Here is a 16,801-nt window from a genome sequence, read left to right on the forward strand (position 1 = left end):
GTCCAGAGAGAAGCTCATAGAAGATGGGGAAACGTCTGAAGGGCCAGAGTGCTAAGAGACTAGAGGGACAGAGTGTCCGCAACCTAGCTGACAGTGACAGCCCAGAACCAGAATCACTAAGAGTCCAGAGAGAAGCTCATAGAAGATGGGGAAACGTCTGAAGGGCCAGAGTGCTAAGAGACTAGAGGGACAGAGTGTCCGCAACCTAGCTGACAGTGACGGCCAAGAACCAGAATCACTAAGAGTCCAGAGAGAAGCTCATAGAAGATGGGGAAACGTCTGAAGGGCCAGAGTGCTAAGAGACTAGAGGGACAGAGTGTCCGCAACCTAGCTGACAGTGACGGCCAAGAACCAGAATCACTAAGAGTCCAGAGAGAAGCTCATAGAAGATGGGGAAACGTCTGAAGGGCCAGAGTGCTAAGAGACTAGAGGGACAGAGTGTCCGCAACCTAGCTGACAGTGACGGCCAAGAACCAGAATCACTATCAGTTTCTTTCATCCATTGATTTGTGAATTTGTGGAAGATACACAAAAGCTGATAATACTGTAGTAATTTATAGCAGAAAGATAGCCACTGCATTAAAGTGAAATTGCGATAAGATAAAAGTGTTTGGTAATGCATGTTCACCTGGACCAAATTGTAAAATAATTTGTGTTATAAAATTGAATGTGAAAATATACTTTAGTTATAAAAGAAAACTGAGACTTCATAAGAAAGCTTCTTGAATTCAATCAACGAACATTGTATACCTTATAATTTACTTAATTTTATTTTGATATAAATGCCTGTGAATAATTTTGAATGTTAAATAAACGTGTACAGTTTACGTGAATAAGACAAGTAAAGGATGGTCAACCAAAGATATATCATGGAAATATTGACAGTTAAAATTATAGGCCCAAGGTGATGTCAAAACCATGACTATGCACGAAGCGAAGTGAATAAAAGGTCACGCCGTGACACAGAACACTAGTCGTACATAATACATAATAATAATAAATAATAATAATAAGACTTGTAATGCGCACATATCCACCCTGCTGGGTGTTCATATCTTAGTTGCGTTATTTTCAGGGCAGGCATAGTCAATTGACTATGCCCTGGGCATAGTCACTATGACGCTAGCTTGATAGAAAAATGGGGCATAGCTATTTCTATTTTAACCAATCAGATTAGAGATTTCTATACATAAGGTACATTATATAAAAGTCAATATGAATCTACAACCATACACATGGCTTCTTAAGTATGCATGGTCAACCAAACACACATCAGCTGGAAGGGGCTTAAAGCGGCAATCATTTGGGGTGGCACAACAATAAGAGTGTAATAATAAAATATTGACAGGAAATTTAGTCAGAACTGACATGAGTTTTGAATTTCACACAGACAACAACTTTTGAATTTGAGTAATTCCTTGCTGTTATAAAATGTAGAAGAGCTGTAGTTGTTTTTTAACAAAATAGTGAGACTTACTCGGTATGAGTTATAGGCCAGGGTGTTGAGTAGAATAGGAGCTTGCATACCAGCTACATCAGCAATGACCTCTACTTGGACATCAATGGAGTCAGCTGGATCACAAGAGCCTCCTCCTGGGAACAAGAATACATCGCTCAAGAATTAAAGGATTCAGCCATTGTAAGGACAAGACTCAATTATTCTAACTCGTTGCTACATATGGGATCTCATCATCCGATACCAAACGTCTTCAGCGCGTCCAAACCCTGGGCTGTCAAACTGATTGTTAAGTGTTGTAAGTATGACCACCTAACACCACTCTGCTATCAACTCCACTGGCTCCCAGTCCATCCATCAATTGTTTTCAAGATCCTCACCATTGTATGCAAATGTCTTCACAATACCACTCCTCATCAATTTCATTCTGCTATTAAGCCGCTTTGCAAATGTCTTCACAAAACTATTCATCATCAATTTTATTCTGCTATTAAGCCGCTTTGCAAATGTCTTCACAATACCACTCCTCATCAATTTCATACTGCTATTAAGTCGCTTTGCAAATGTTTTCACAATACCACTCCTCATCAATTTCATTCTGCTACTAAGACGCTTTGCAAGAAACATCTCAAAACTTTCCTGTTCAATGGTTGATTGCTAAGGACCCTGTCTTTCCCATTATAAGTGCCTTTATTTATTTGCTTATTGTTCTGTTTCTGTAAATTATATTCTTCTTAATATTATTAAGGACACTGGACACTATTGGTAATTGTGAAAGATCAGTCTTCTTACTTGGTGTATCTCAACATCTGCATATATGCATAAACTAACAAACCTGTGAAAATTTTAGCTCTATTGGTCGTCAAAATTGCGAGATAATAATGAAAGAAAAAACACCCTTGTCACACGAAGTTGTGTGCTTTCAGATGGTTGATTTCGAGACCTCAAAATCCAATTCTGAGGTCTCGAAATCAAATTCGTGGAAAAGTACTTCTTTCTCAAAAACTATGGCACTTCAGAGGGAGCCGCTTCTTACAATGTTTTTAAACTATCAACCTCTCCCCATTACTCGTTACCAGGTACGGTTTTAAGCTAATAACTATTTTGAGTAACTACCAATAGTGTCCACTGCCTTTATTAGGCCACATAAAAATAAAACAATTGTTGATCGTCCTTTTTTTTTTCGGCTGGGGGAGGGAGGGAGTTGTTTTTTTTGTTTTTTTTTAAGTTTTGTTGACATGCCAAATATGAAATCAAGAATAAAGAAATAATCACAATCACTATAAAACAGAGGGTTTGTGTGTTTTGATGTTTTCAATAGTTTTGTCAAACAAATTTAACTCGTAACTTTAAACCTGTACATTTTGAAAAAAATATAAGCTGAAAAGGTTGTTTTTTATGATAAAAAAAAAAAAACGGTCAGGCGGGGACGATCAACAATTATTTTTTTATGTGGCCTTATAAGGGGAGTATGAGCAAACAATTTGCTGTTTTGATACACAGCAGAGCTGCCAATAATATTTGCAATCAGGGACATTTAATACAACAACCAGGGATATATTTGAAATTACATTCAACATAACGGGGGAAAGGTTGCTTTTAAAATGTTGTTCATCAGAGTATGGATTGAAAGATTTGTGTAATGTCAGGGAACTTTCTGCAGAACCAGGGAGAGTTTATCAGCATTAATTGAACAGCATTTTATGGAGAGAAAAGTGGCAGTAGCTGTATTATTTAAAATGAAGACAAAGTAAACCCCAAAAATAATACTGAGAATGAAATGATTATTGACTGCTGCTGAATATCAACGCTTAATTTCTACATTAATTGTTGTTTCGCCATTTTTCTGATAATAATAATACAGTAACTGTGTTTATTAAGAGCTATTGGAAACAAGTGATGCGAGTGGCACATCACTGGTTACCGATAACTCTTTTAACTATAGGAAAGTGCAGAGAGAGGACCAGTTTTTCCCAAGTCTTAGCTGGTCGACAGAATCTTTGTTCTGTTTTGTCTTCCTTCTTTCTTCAGCGCCTTGTATCCTTAATTTGGCAATTTGGGCCCACAAAGAGCTGCCTCAGCAGAAAATATTGCTTAATTAGTTTCTGCTAAGCACAGATACGCAAGATACCAGTTATAGATAGTACACATTGACATAGTAATTTGGCTGCTAACCCTATTTTGGTAAGCAAGATTTTGTTGTGCTTACATACGGTTTGAGCTTAGGCAGCTCTATGAAAATGGGCTGAGCTACAATTTGATGAATCCATACCTAGTGTAAAGTAGAACCTCATATTGCCTGCGTTGGTTGCATCTATATACGGTGTGCAGACTGACCGGTACTCCTCACCACTGAACACCAGTGAGACTCCAGAGTGCACTACGCCACACATCTCACTTAAATGACCACCAGAGATATTCCAACTGTAACAAACAATAACAACATCAGTTTGAACTGATAGTTTCTAAAACTTTAAACTGGTAGCGGCCTGAAATACCCTATGGAATGGCGAAACAGAAATTGAAAGTAAGCTGAAATAAAACATGAAGGTACATCTCCACAGATTTTGTAAAAAATAATTGCATTTCATGCTAAAAGCTTACACTTATGGTTAAGGTGGAAAATGTTTCAATCACACTAGATTTCAATCATGACTATGAAACTCAACATGGGTTAAGTTAACGAGCTGAATTGTGGGCGAGTCTCACACAATCTCACAGAAGCCCAAAATAATTCATTTTATCAATTAATTGATCAAATGCTTTATACTCGGCATAAAGCTGGGTGGTGCAAGTTGTTGTGCATAAATGGTGGGGTGACTGGTGGCCAGTCTATGTGAGTTTAGCAATGCTGAGCACTAACAGGTCATGTGACTGGTTGGGTGGCCTCTGCGGGCTATTTGCATGGATACAAGGGATCCACCAGTGTGGGTTGTTAACCAATCAGCAAGCAGCTGAGGTCAGTATTGGGTTTTTGATTGGGTAAGGGCATTGGCCAATCATAGGTTTAGATTTCAACTTCTAACCAACTGGGTTGCATTATCTAAGAGGGCCCTTTTTGGGGGGAAAAGGGTTAAAAACCACTTTTGTCAAAGTTTTTGTTGGGCGTTTGTCTAGTCGGTTTGCCCTGTGTTTGGCATCCGGCTCCTTGCCAGCCAATAAATATGTTTTATTACAATCTTTTTGACTGGCAATAAACCCAGCTTTAATCTGTGACCAAAATCTCAGAAATGGTGTATGTTAGCTAACTGTGTCTGAGTATATATGGTTAGTAAGGTGCCATTTTTGTTATCATTGTCAATTTTTCAAACAAAGCTTTGTTTATCTTATTTATCTTAGAAAACAAATTATATATTTGAGATGCCCTTGGGGTGTATTCAAACGCTTTATAAGAACATTGTTTTATAACGATGGAAACTTGCCAGGTGACAATAATTAACTTTTAGTTTTTAAATAAAAAACAATGATACACAGATTTGAATAAAACAAGCAGACAAATTACATTTTGATTAATTGTACTGTCACGGCCTCTGAAAACGGTTTTTGATTCCAAAACAAGTTGTTAAGGTTGCCGAAAACATAGGCCAAATTTGGCCAGTACCTTGCTTCTTACCAGAGGGTGCTTTTTCTTGCAACGTCTTAAAGTGCACTGGACATGTTTGGTAATTGTCAAGGCCAGTCTGCCTACTTGGTGTATCCCACATATGCATAAAATAACAAACCTGTGAAAATTTTGGCTCAATTGGTCATCGCATTTGCAAGAGAATAATGAAAGAAAAAACCCCTTGTTGCATTACTTTGTGTGCTTTCAGATAACTAATAAAAGGCTTCAGGTGATTTTGTTTATTATTTAAGTGAGAAACTTCCTCTTTCTCAAAGACCAAGTTACTTCAGATGGAGCCATTTCTCACAATGTATTAATACCATCAACCGATCTCCATTGCTCGTTACCAAGTAAGTTTCTATGCTAACAAATATCGTGAGTAATAACCAATAGTGTCCAGTGTCTTTAATGAAAGCCTAGAACTTTTTTGAATCTGTACAGCTATTTAAATTTGAGTTTTTGGTAAAAATGCTTAAAATGATCTTGAAGCTTACTTTAGTGGTAACCTGTCCCCATCAATGTGTTCTTCAAGGATGATGTCAGATGCTGGGATGTAGAGATTTAATTCCTGCGTCGTTGCAAACTGATTGACATCACGGTCACTCTTACTTCCATGGAAGAATAGAGCATTACTCTCTGAACGGCAGGCAGACTGAAAGGAAAAACAATTAGTGTCTCAGTATGCTTTATAATTAATGGCTCAGGATCGCCGGCTTGTTCCAACAGCACGGCGCATCACAGAAACAAACAAATAAGAAGTAAAGATACACACATGGTGTTACCGCAAACCAAATATATATTGATACCTCACCATGCAATCCCTCAAATCCTATAAAGATAAGATGTTTTGGAATAAAAAAATTTATAGTATTCATAAAAACCTGTACAAATCTTGTAGTTTCAAAATACTTCAGATGTTGTACAGTAGCACTGAAAAGCCAATTTGCCAATCAAATACATATCACTAAAGTAATACGATAGTAACAGTTTTAATACTATAAATAATAAAAAACAAAGTCACAAAAATATAAACAGAAACAAAACCATTAGTCATAAGATCATTTTGGTAAGGCACCATAGGTCTAGTGTACTGGCATTGATGGGTGATGGTTTCTGGCTCACATAGCAAGCATCCTTGTTAACAGGTTTCCTCAGGCTTCTGAGCTACAATGACTAAGTTCACTTGTGAGGCATTCTTGGTTTTATTTCCAGAAATCTATAATAATAAGTATGTATTACGCAAAATGTGAAATTATACAATAATTTATTCCAATAAACCCTCACAATATTAGGGTTGGGTGAGAGATAGGATTAAAATTAGGAAAATACATCAGGGGTGCCAAAACACAGGGATGTCGACAAATAAAAGTGTTGAAACATAGGGACTGTCAGCATAGTCACAGTTGGCACGTGGCTATATTATGACCTTACAACCAGCGCATGCGTGCAGTGCAGACGTGCAAAAAAACACTCAAAATATTTACAGCATAAACCTACCTTGATATTACCACCAGGAAAGAACAGCCAGTTGTCCATGCGTATTGGATCAAAATCCTCCTGCAAGAAGCGGGGTGTGTTGGCTGAGCTTGTTATTAAGACGTTATCTAATGCCCAACATCCATAGAAACTGTGAACGTCCATAGCAAGGTCTTGATGAAGACGAAGACAGACACCTGACTGACGAGCCTCAAAAGGGAGATGCATTATGTGAATGGTAGTGTGGCCATCAGTTGGGACTCTGGGCACAAAATACAAAAATAAAATAATTGTAATTTTATAATCATCCTAGGCCTGGAATTTCTTGAAGTGGTCATGGCCTCTGTTGCCCCTGGTCTTGGCCTTGGTGCCCCTTCAAAAGTTTCTCATACACTTTAGGAGTTTCCAATGGAAATGCAATATAAAAATGGTCCTGCCCTTTTAAATGTGAAACTCCAGGCCTGAAGGACGAGGCTATAACACAGTCAACCACACATATGCAAGGGAACCTTCAACAGCCAGCCACATCGACCCACATATAACCATGGAGTACAGATGGAGACTAAACAAAATTTTTTTACAGGAGCACACTTGAAAGATGGCAGGTCTGATTTCAGGCTGATGTGACATTAACATTAAGATTAGTAAATCTAAAATGGCCACTTTCATAGAGTTGAGAAAGTATTTAAACAGCATCATCTATCAAAGTTTTGTTGGTGTAAAATGAGAGTACAAAGTTTGACTTACCGTATCTTCTCAATCAGATGCCAGTCTACTCGGTCATTGATGGCATAGGATACAGACAGACTGTAATCACCAATGCCAGGCTTGCAAATACCAGAACCTGCAAAGACAAATAAAGTCAGGTATGGTCAATGATTCTCAGGGTGTCTGTCACAGCATGGAGGGTCACAGCATAGAGAAAGAGTTTGTACTGCGACCAGAAAGACGTGTTTACAAACAGACTACAAGAAAGGCAGGGAAAGAAACCACTGAGACAACCTGATCCTAGAATCTGTCCTTATGGGCAGGGGAGCAAGGATAATGACAGCTATTTGTTTATGTACATGTATATACACTTGTACTTGGGATTAAACTCAGAATCTCCAGGGCCATAGATGAAGGCCATGTGAAATGAGGCAAGGTGGACTCAACAGCAGGGCCCAATTTCATTGAGCTGTTAAGCACAACAGTTTTCTTAGCATGACATTTCTTCCTTGATAAAAACCGGATTACCAACCAAATTTTCTTTTGTTGCATATTGCTTGTTACTGGTATTCAGCTGTTGTTTGCTTATCCTAAAAATCACATAGAAATTTGGCTGGTAATCCTGTTTTTATCAAGGCGAAAATTTCATGCTAAGCAAATATGTGTGCTTGGCAGCTCTATGAAATTGGGCCCAGATCTCTGGCATAATTCACAAGCCTCGAAGTGTGACGTCAGATGTTCAGGCAATAACCTGATCCTCACTTTAGCTTATGAAATGTATTAGAGGGCAGAGTAACAGTCCTTTAGTAAGGCAGACCCTCGCTCCTTAGCGGACAAGCATTCATCAAAAATCAAAACAATTGTATGAGGAATAAAATAAATATTCTATATCTTATTTCAAAATAAGATTATAATACACAGCACAGCATCAGCTGGGCAGTAAGAATTATAACATAAAGGTTAAAGATCACAAAGTAACTTTGCACTACAACATAATACAACACACTTTACAGGCAAGACAAGAACCACTTGCTTCAATTCAATGAGTTAAAAAAATGTTCCTTCAATAAAATGATTAAGAAACCCAAGCAGAGTCACAATCATTTGGAAGCACAAATTAAGGAGAACTACAAATTGTAAAATATTGTGTGTTCTTAATCACTCAAGGAAAAGACCAATCACAAGATTGAGGGCGCACTTGGCATTGTGCCGTTCTACTGCTACTATCTTTTGAAGATTAAATTATAGTTGTTCGCCCTACTTAAAGTTTAGACGTTATTGTGTGGATTTAGCACTCTTGGTACATGCTCATCATTTTGCACCTGTGGATGTCCTCTGCTCAACTGCAAAGATGTGGTGAAACATAACATCAGAGCAGCAGGCAGATTGGGAACACCTGGCCCAAGACTGATCTGCATGGCGCCATCTGGGCCAAATAAAGCTGCTTAGCACGAAATTTGCTCAGCATGAAGTTTCTCCCTTGATAAAAACAGGATTACCAACCAAATTTCCATTTGTTCAGCTGATGTTTGCTTATTCTGAAAATTACAAGGAAATTTGGTTGGCAGCTCTATGAAATTTGGCCCTGGTCCAACAGGCTGCTGAGTGGGTACAGGATGCATGGGCACAGAGCCAAGAGGAACTACAAGCACGCAGGCATGCCCTGCTGTTAGTGTTAGAGCTACTACCTCTGCCAGCATCGACTGACGGCCTGACGCAGGAGAAGCATCTTGTCTACCATTTCCACCATTTTGCATTTAAAAGCGCTGCTCTTTGTGGGCCGCCCGTACATACGCACTTTAAGCCATTCACAAAATTCTCGGTTCTTCATGGACGGGCTAAAAAGTCATGTGCTGGTGGTAACGCACAGAGAATGATTATGGGAGACAGGCCTTAAACCACTATGGAAGCGCTAAAGTCATGTGTTGGTGGAAGATGAACGTTGGAGATAGGCTAATGGCTGCCCCCCTGCCAGAACCCGCGCGGCCGATCTAGGTACATCCTATATCTATGAATACGATTTGAATTGAATTGAAAAGGTTGCTCAATGGCCCATCCTGTGCACCACTCTTAAGTAGGTGTGCGCGTTTCATTGTTCATTCATCATTCCACCCCTAAGATGGCGGAGTATTGACGACAATGCCGTAATGCGTATGAACAGTCCACACATAATAAGTCACTTGATATTGCTATTTCAACCTTAGTCATTCTCATCCATCAAAAGGTTTTAAAGGCCTACAGATACTGGCCACAAAACACCAAACCAATTACCATCACCAAAATGTCCTTCATATGCACTTGAATATGGAGTAGTGCTAATGGAATGTGGTTTCTTTATTCATTAAACTGATTGAATTTAATTGTTTGAAATGACGGATGGGTTCAGCTTTACAGACACTTCCAATAAACCTCTTAATCCACACCCGAGGGATACAAAAATGGGAAAGAAGAACACCAAATAGAAATTTGTGAGATTTGATGAACCAAGGACATCAACTACAGGTGATTTGGTCCTTGCTCTTTGGGTGAACCAAGGACGTAAAATACAAGCTATGCTAAAACCAACAGACACTAATCCCGACTGACTATGGAATTACAGTACATTCCATCAATGTGTAGCAATCCTGGGCTCCATGGCTCAATCATCAAGAATGCCCTCTAGTGTTAATTGATGTCAAATGACCTGGAACTAAATGGCTTATTCAATTATACCCAAATCAATCCTCTAAGCAGACTTTTCAAGGTTGAGCATTGGACCTCTTGCAACTCCTATCAAGGAATCATGAACACTGGACTGCGTTAGAAGTCTCATATTTTATAGAGCAATAATAGACCTTATGCATTGATGTCATCCAGCCGCAACCTTTGAGGTCAAACAGTGACGAAACAATCAAAACGCACATAGATTGGCCAATGAACAACCTCCTTTTGACCTCAAGGCGAGGGCGCCGTACTGAAATGACATCATGTGCATAAGCTCTATACTTTTTGAAGTAAACATTTACGGCTTGTTCTCCACCCAATCCAATAACAAGTTTTCGAGGTTTTTAAAGATTGTTATTACCCAGTAGAGCAAATATATATGTTTTTTAGTGAAAATAATGTACTTTGGGAGTTGAAATATTCAGCTTGATTTAACCAATACTATTTTTAGGTTTTAAAACTTGTTCCAACTTCCAAGCATCAAATTGTATCACAGATTTCCTTACAAAGTTAATAAAAACACTGCGTTAAATACAGTATATAAAATGTGTAAGCCCAACATTGTAAATCAAAGACACTTAGTACCGTCTTTAAAGCACAGAGTGCACTTTGAATCATGCGTGAACCCTCGGGTGTCAACACTTCCGATCTTCCCAACTACTTTATCTATTTAAATATCAATAAAGCATTGTACAGGATATTAAGTGTTTATACTGCTTTCAATCCATGCACCTCTGAAAGCATTCATAATAATCAGGGAAAAACTTACAAACAAACTTTACAAAAGACCCCCCCCCCCCCAAAAAAAAAAAAAAAAAAAAAAAAAAAAAACGAGAGCTTCTTGAACTCTTTACAAGTGTTTTTCCCCAACAAGTTGCTTACATTGTCATGCTTTTGAGATCATTGTATTTTAAAAATTCCTCCATGTGCAAGTTTTACATTTAGCCTTTGCTTATAAAAGGGGAAGTTCAATAGGTTTAGTTGGTTACCCTGACTGGCAAATATCAAACTTTAAAGATGTTTTTTGTATTTTTATAAGGGAGGCTGCATCTTGTCAGGGCAAGGAAAGCAGTTATCAACTTTTGAAGAGGGGGGGGGGGGGGTATAGAGGGTGGTGGTGGGGGTCTAGGGGCACACACATGTAATGGTCACCTTTGACTAGACAGCAAATGTCTCTCATCACATTATTTCCTCTAAACAAACAATTTTGATGCCATGTGTTTTCCACATCATTCATACTGCTGGTATCCAAGGCGTTTCTGTGTCAATGCGCCTCAATTGGCACAAATTGACGCCAACAATTCTACCAGCTGGTGCATCCAACAAGTAGAAATTAATGTTTGTCACGGCACGGTGGACGTGCAGTAATTCAACAAGTACCAAACAAGTACTTTTCCATGACGAATTCGACCTTTCAAAAATACTTACTACACAAAATTATTATACAACCTAAGAGGTTAAAATGTGACAAGAGGTTTGATGTTATTTTTAAAGGCAACACAGCTGTGCTGATCTTTGATAAAGATGGGGTTTAGTACTCTAGGAGGCATACTAGTCTGGCTAAAAAACCTTTGCACAAAGTTTCAAAAAAAGTAAGCAAAACAGTTTGAATACTCAAATGGTTTGATTATTGGGAAAGGAGTTTTGAATTGAGTAGTGTCTTTACAACTTATACAAGACACAAGCAGGCTGGCTGGCCCTAGTACGAACTGAAGATTAGTAAAATCTAGCCTACCTCTTAACATTACAAGCAGTTTCTCTTAATTAAAGCACAATCACCACAAGAAAGTAATTATGTTTAGACCGTTACATTTAAGTTGAGGTGGAAGGTTGATAGGGAAATTGTAGAAGATTCTGGCAGCATGCCTCCAGAAAGTTAGGGATTTGCGCAAAGGGAATTGTGCAAATTAAAAGTGTGGCAGGTAGGCCTATACAGTAGGTTATGGCATGTGCCTTTGAGTTTGATGATATAAGCATGACATTTGGCAGACTATCAGAATATCATGAAAACAATATCCATGGCTGTTGAGCCATCGCAGATTTGTCCCCTGAAAAAAATACACGTTAAACTGGAGGTGAATGGTTCAAATCCACCTCTAGTCGATTTGTTCAGAGCCCCAAATAGCACACAATTTACCAAACCAGTTTCCCTCATGGTTATTCAAAAAATTTTCATCAAGGTGACTCCATAGCTGCCGCTTCCCAGGTTGTACTTGTAAACTTGGTTGGGATCTCTGGCTACACGGCAACTAACAGTTGTTTGGCTTCTGACGGGCACCCCCAAATGGAGATATTGACAAAACAGGGAGACCGCTAACATAGAGCTAGATAGAACATAGCACCGAGCGTAACTATTAAACATTTACCAGTCAGTTTCTCATGTGGTTTACAACTTGATATAATCCCCCCAAAATATAGGTACAATAACCAGTAATGGCAACTGAAAATGATGCTCCGAAGGCCCTTATACAAATATTGAATTCTTTTGAGTTACCCTTTTTGGGATCTAATAAAGATTATTGTACTGTATTGTATTGTAATACTTTTCGCATGGCAAACTCCAACTGTGCGCCAAATCCCATGCTTGTACATTGTAGCATCCAAAACACTGTCTGCCCCATCTAAAAGGATAGACCAGTATTTTGAAGAGTTACAAGTGACAACTTGATGAAGAAGATGACCCACTGTCCTTGGTGACACCCCTGCTGAGTAAGATCTTTCCAGCGTTCCATCAAAACTTCAATGGTTCTTGATTGAAATGTTGAAGGTTTGCCTCGCAATTAAGAACCATGAGAATCTAAAACAGACCTTTATTTGGTGTAAGTTTGTTGTGATTGAATCTTCTTTACAGCAGGGAGTGATTGAGTTCTGGGAGGGGGCAGAGTTGATTGAAGGGTGGGGAAATGAAGAGAATCTAGTCCTGATTTTGGAATGAGTTGCAAGGTTGCATGTGTTTGTGATTGGGGGGGGGGGTGCAAAAGACACAGTTTTGACCCCTCCCTGGAGTCTACATAGTCTTTTATCAAGAAGCTCAAGTTTCTCCTGTCCCACAAGTCATTGTTATAAGTAGGTATTCTTAAAAATGTCATGGACTACAGGAACATCATGAACCAAGACTAGGTCTCCATTGCTGTGCTGAACATCTTAGCTGCTTTTTCCACAAACTTTTAAACACAACAAAATCTACAAACTTTAAGTGCTATTCTGGTGACACAGCTGTCCTCTTTGTTGCTACTGCCATGCTACTGCTAACTGACAGGTTCTATCACAACTCTTCCCGATATTGACAAGACACAGTAAGAAACCCCCTAGGCACTTCTAAAGACTCTTGTCACAAGAGGCAATTTACAGGCAACCAGTTCCAGGCAATCTTGAGACTGATAACATTCACACTTTCATCTTGATACAATTTTGTTGGGAATAAGCAAAGTTTTCTTCAAGTACGCGCTAATCCACCAATCAGATTGGCAGAATGTAATGGTGATATTAAGCTATACTGCACGGCTAATATCACTACCTGCGTCTTGTGTGTTCTATGTCACGTGTCAAGTTTGTTTGAAGATAAATACTTTGTCACACGCGCACTCGTGGAAATACAGTCGGCCTCGTTGGATATGGGACGCAGAAGCACTATGTTTTCCAGATTCCACTCGCACTTGTGTGATAACTTATAATATTACTAGGAAACCATTGCATGGTCTACCGAAGTGTGACATGGCCTTAACAGTTTTGCCTTTTCATTTGAGAATGCATTCCAATGCACATGTATTTCATCAATCAACAAGTGCTTTTAAGCTTCTTTACCTGTCAAACAGAAATACCACTCTGGTGAAAATTGTTCAGGTTAAAGGCAGTGGAAACTATTGGTAATTACTCAAAATAATTATTGGCATAAGACCTTTTTTTGGTGCAAGTTATGGGGAGAGGTTGATGGTATAAAACATTGTGAGAAACGGGTCCATCTGAATTGCCATAGTTTTTGAGAAAGAAGTAATTTTTCACGAATTTGATGTAGAGACCTCAGATTTAGAACTTGAGGTCTCGAAATCAACCATCTAAAGGCACACAACTTCGTGTGACAAGGTTTTTTTTTCTTTCATTAGTATCTCGCAACTTCGATGACCGATTGAGCTCAAATTTTCACATGTTTGTTATCTAATGCATATAATGTTGAGATACACCAACTGTGAAGGCTAGTCTTTGACAATTACCAATAGTGTCCACTGCCTTTAAACTGTGTCTTAGAAAGCACAAAATAAACACAAAGTAACTCACTCAAGGCAAACTGCACAACTGTTGCGGATGTCAGATTCAAATGGGCAGTGCTTAACTCTCGTCTCCCGAGGGCGTTGCAGAAAACCATGGCGTTACCATGGAGAACTGTACCGCATGTGTTGCTGATATTACCGCCATGCATTTCCGACCTGAAACGATCAACATTCAATGCTAAATTTCAACAGTCAAATAGGCATACATCCCACTGAATGTTCATACTCGGGTACCTCCATTTAAAATCTTGATTTTTCAGATTACAAGTTACAAGAGTGAAATGTTACATTTTATAAATATAAGCTAAAATATATTTTATAAATATAAGTTTTTAAAAACCATTTTCACATTTACAGGCACAAAATGTATCTGATTTCACATACACCTCAGATTATTTACTACAAAATAGTAAATAACACAATAAAAGTGCTGACAAGGGCCTGGTTTTATAAAATTCATATAGAAACAACAGTTTAAATGACTAGTAGAAGTGCCCCGCCCCCCCCCCCCCCCCCCCCCCCTCTCTTCTTGAAACAAATGGTGTACCCCTTGTGCCTTCCTAAAATGTTACCCTACACATGCTCCGGTGCTGAGCCATGCGCTAAGAACTAATTTAGTCTAAGCTGAATTTTCTTCCATGATGCAAGTTCCTAAAAATATGAATGCAGGCTGGTTTGTTTTCATTGTAACTCACATGAATTATGTTGAAATGATGAAAGCACTATGAATAATTCAGTGGATGATTACATGTAGCTTGATGTTTAAGAAAGCAATCGTGTCGAGCCAGAATCAAATGCTGTCTTTATAAGAAATAACTATAACTAGTAAACTCAAACGTACAACCATGTGTAAATCTCTTCAGAGAGAGAGAGAGAGAGAGAGAGAGAGAGAGAGGAGTGTTGGCTCTGAAAAGAGCCGGTATGGTCTCCATGTTTTTAACAGTGTAACACCCTGCTCATCTTCAGCAGCATGTAGTAGAGGTCCCGTCGAGACCAAATCGGCTGTTAACAGAACTAACACTCCTCCCAAAAGACATTTACACATGGTTGTACCCGTAACCTGTTTTCCACACCGTGCAAAGCTTCAAATATCACTTGCTCTATTGAAAATTTAAACATGAACAGTTGTGGAAGGAAAAAGAGATTGAAACGGGCAATCTTTGGCGACTCACCAGAGAGTGTAGTCCAGAGCCACCGAGGAGTCAAAATCATCCCTCAATATCACCCCATCACTGTGTACAGAAGCTGTCAACATAAACCAAAATATTAGCGTGGGTACAAGGGAGGGAGGCAACACAACTCCTGCCTCCAACTGACATGGGCACCTCCTCAAAGCTAAAACATCAATCATCTTGCTTCATTCATTAGGAATGTTCCCATCATAGTGGTTTCGATTGGCAATGCATTGTTCCCCAATCTGCTCCCCTAAAAAAACTAACAGGGAAAAAACCCTCAGCTGGACAAGCTAACCAGATAAAGCAGCATAAATCTTTTGGGTTGTTTGTTTTCGGGATGGTCACAATTGAGAACATGTTTATTTTCTCAAGACAGAAAAAGTGGGAAAGTATTGACTCAAATCGTGTGATACTTTCTCATCCCAGGCCGTAGCTGGTTAGGCTCAGTTTCTTGACATTTTGACCTACAGATATTGAAGACGCTTTAAGTATGAAAAACATCTTGGGTAGGCCTGTTTCTTTCTGAATGATTAGATAAGAATGTTCAACTCCATCCTCAAGGTAATAATTTTGCTCTGGAATAAATGAACTGGAATCCTGTAACTTAAACTGAATTCCCATGGCATCATTTTGAATTATGCTATAGAAGGACATGTTGATGTAACTAAAGACAATGTTGTCTTTGAAAGGTATCCAGATCTTATAGCAGATGGTACTCATTACGGAACAGTGTTAAGAACCAAGGCAAAAGATTCTCAATATAATGGGTAAAAAAACAACATAGTCTTCAAAGACTTGCTATCAGCGTCAAAGACGCTAGCATCAAAGATTGGTTTTTGTCAATTTAATACTGATTGACAGGCAAACAAAATGTTTATATAAATTTTAATGAGTTTTTTTTATTAAGGTTATTGTTTTATGTGGTATTGTGGTATCTTGTGCAATTTAACATTTTAATATTTTATATGTTGCTGTACAAAAGGATTTTAATGTATTTTGCATTATGCATTTCATGTATTTTTATATACTTGACGAATAAACCATTCAATTGAATTCAATTCAATTCAAATTATAAAGAAAGATACAATAAAAATCACAAGTGAAAGTTTCAGCTGAATACAGTGTCTACTTGCTGAGGAATTTTGTTTAAACATCACCATCGAGAATGCTGATTCCGCAAAACATATAATAATATAGAAAATGTAATGTTCACACAAACCTAATTGTGGCCTGAATGGAGGGGGTGTGGCCATCCCTCTTTCACATAGCTGCAAGGAAAGGGCATCCTTCAATACAACCTGCTGGTTCAGAAACGCATTCACCCTACGAACAAAAATGAATCAATTAAATAGTTAGTTCATTACACCCCACAAAAAACAGTTAATAAGGTAAAAAGCCGACTTGTGAAATA

The 16,801-nt window shown here is 38.5% G+C and overlaps 1 protein-coding gene across 2 annotated transcripts in view; it reads right to left on the reverse strand.

Moving 5' to 3' along the window:
* Positions 1 to 16,801, reverse strand: part of LOC117305717 (reelin-like) — a gene marked incomplete at its 3' end in the record, with an annotated part of 65,643 nt that overhangs the window by 37,161 nt on the left and 11,681 nt on the right. For both annotated transcript variants that reach the window (XM_033790588.1, XM_033790589.1), the window contains 8 exon segments: positions 1,478 to 1,593; positions 3,729 to 3,880; positions 5,555 to 5,712; positions 6,558 to 6,798; positions 7,284 to 7,380; positions 14,223 to 14,371; positions 15,388 to 15,460; positions 16,610 to 16,713. In XM_033790588.1, the coding sequence (XP_033646479.1) occupies positions 1,478 to 1,593; positions 3,729 to 3,880; positions 5,555 to 5,712; positions 6,558 to 6,798; positions 7,284 to 7,380; positions 14,223 to 14,371; positions 15,388 to 15,460; positions 16,610 to 16,713 (1,090 nt within the window).

Source organism: Asterias rubens, unplaced genomic scaffold, assembly GCF_902459465.1.
Source record: "Asterias rubens unplaced genomic scaffold, eAstRub1.3, whole genome shotgun sequence".
Taxonomy (NCBI): domain Eukaryota; kingdom Metazoa; phylum Echinodermata; class Asteroidea; order Forcipulatida; family Asteriidae; genus Asterias; species Asterias rubens.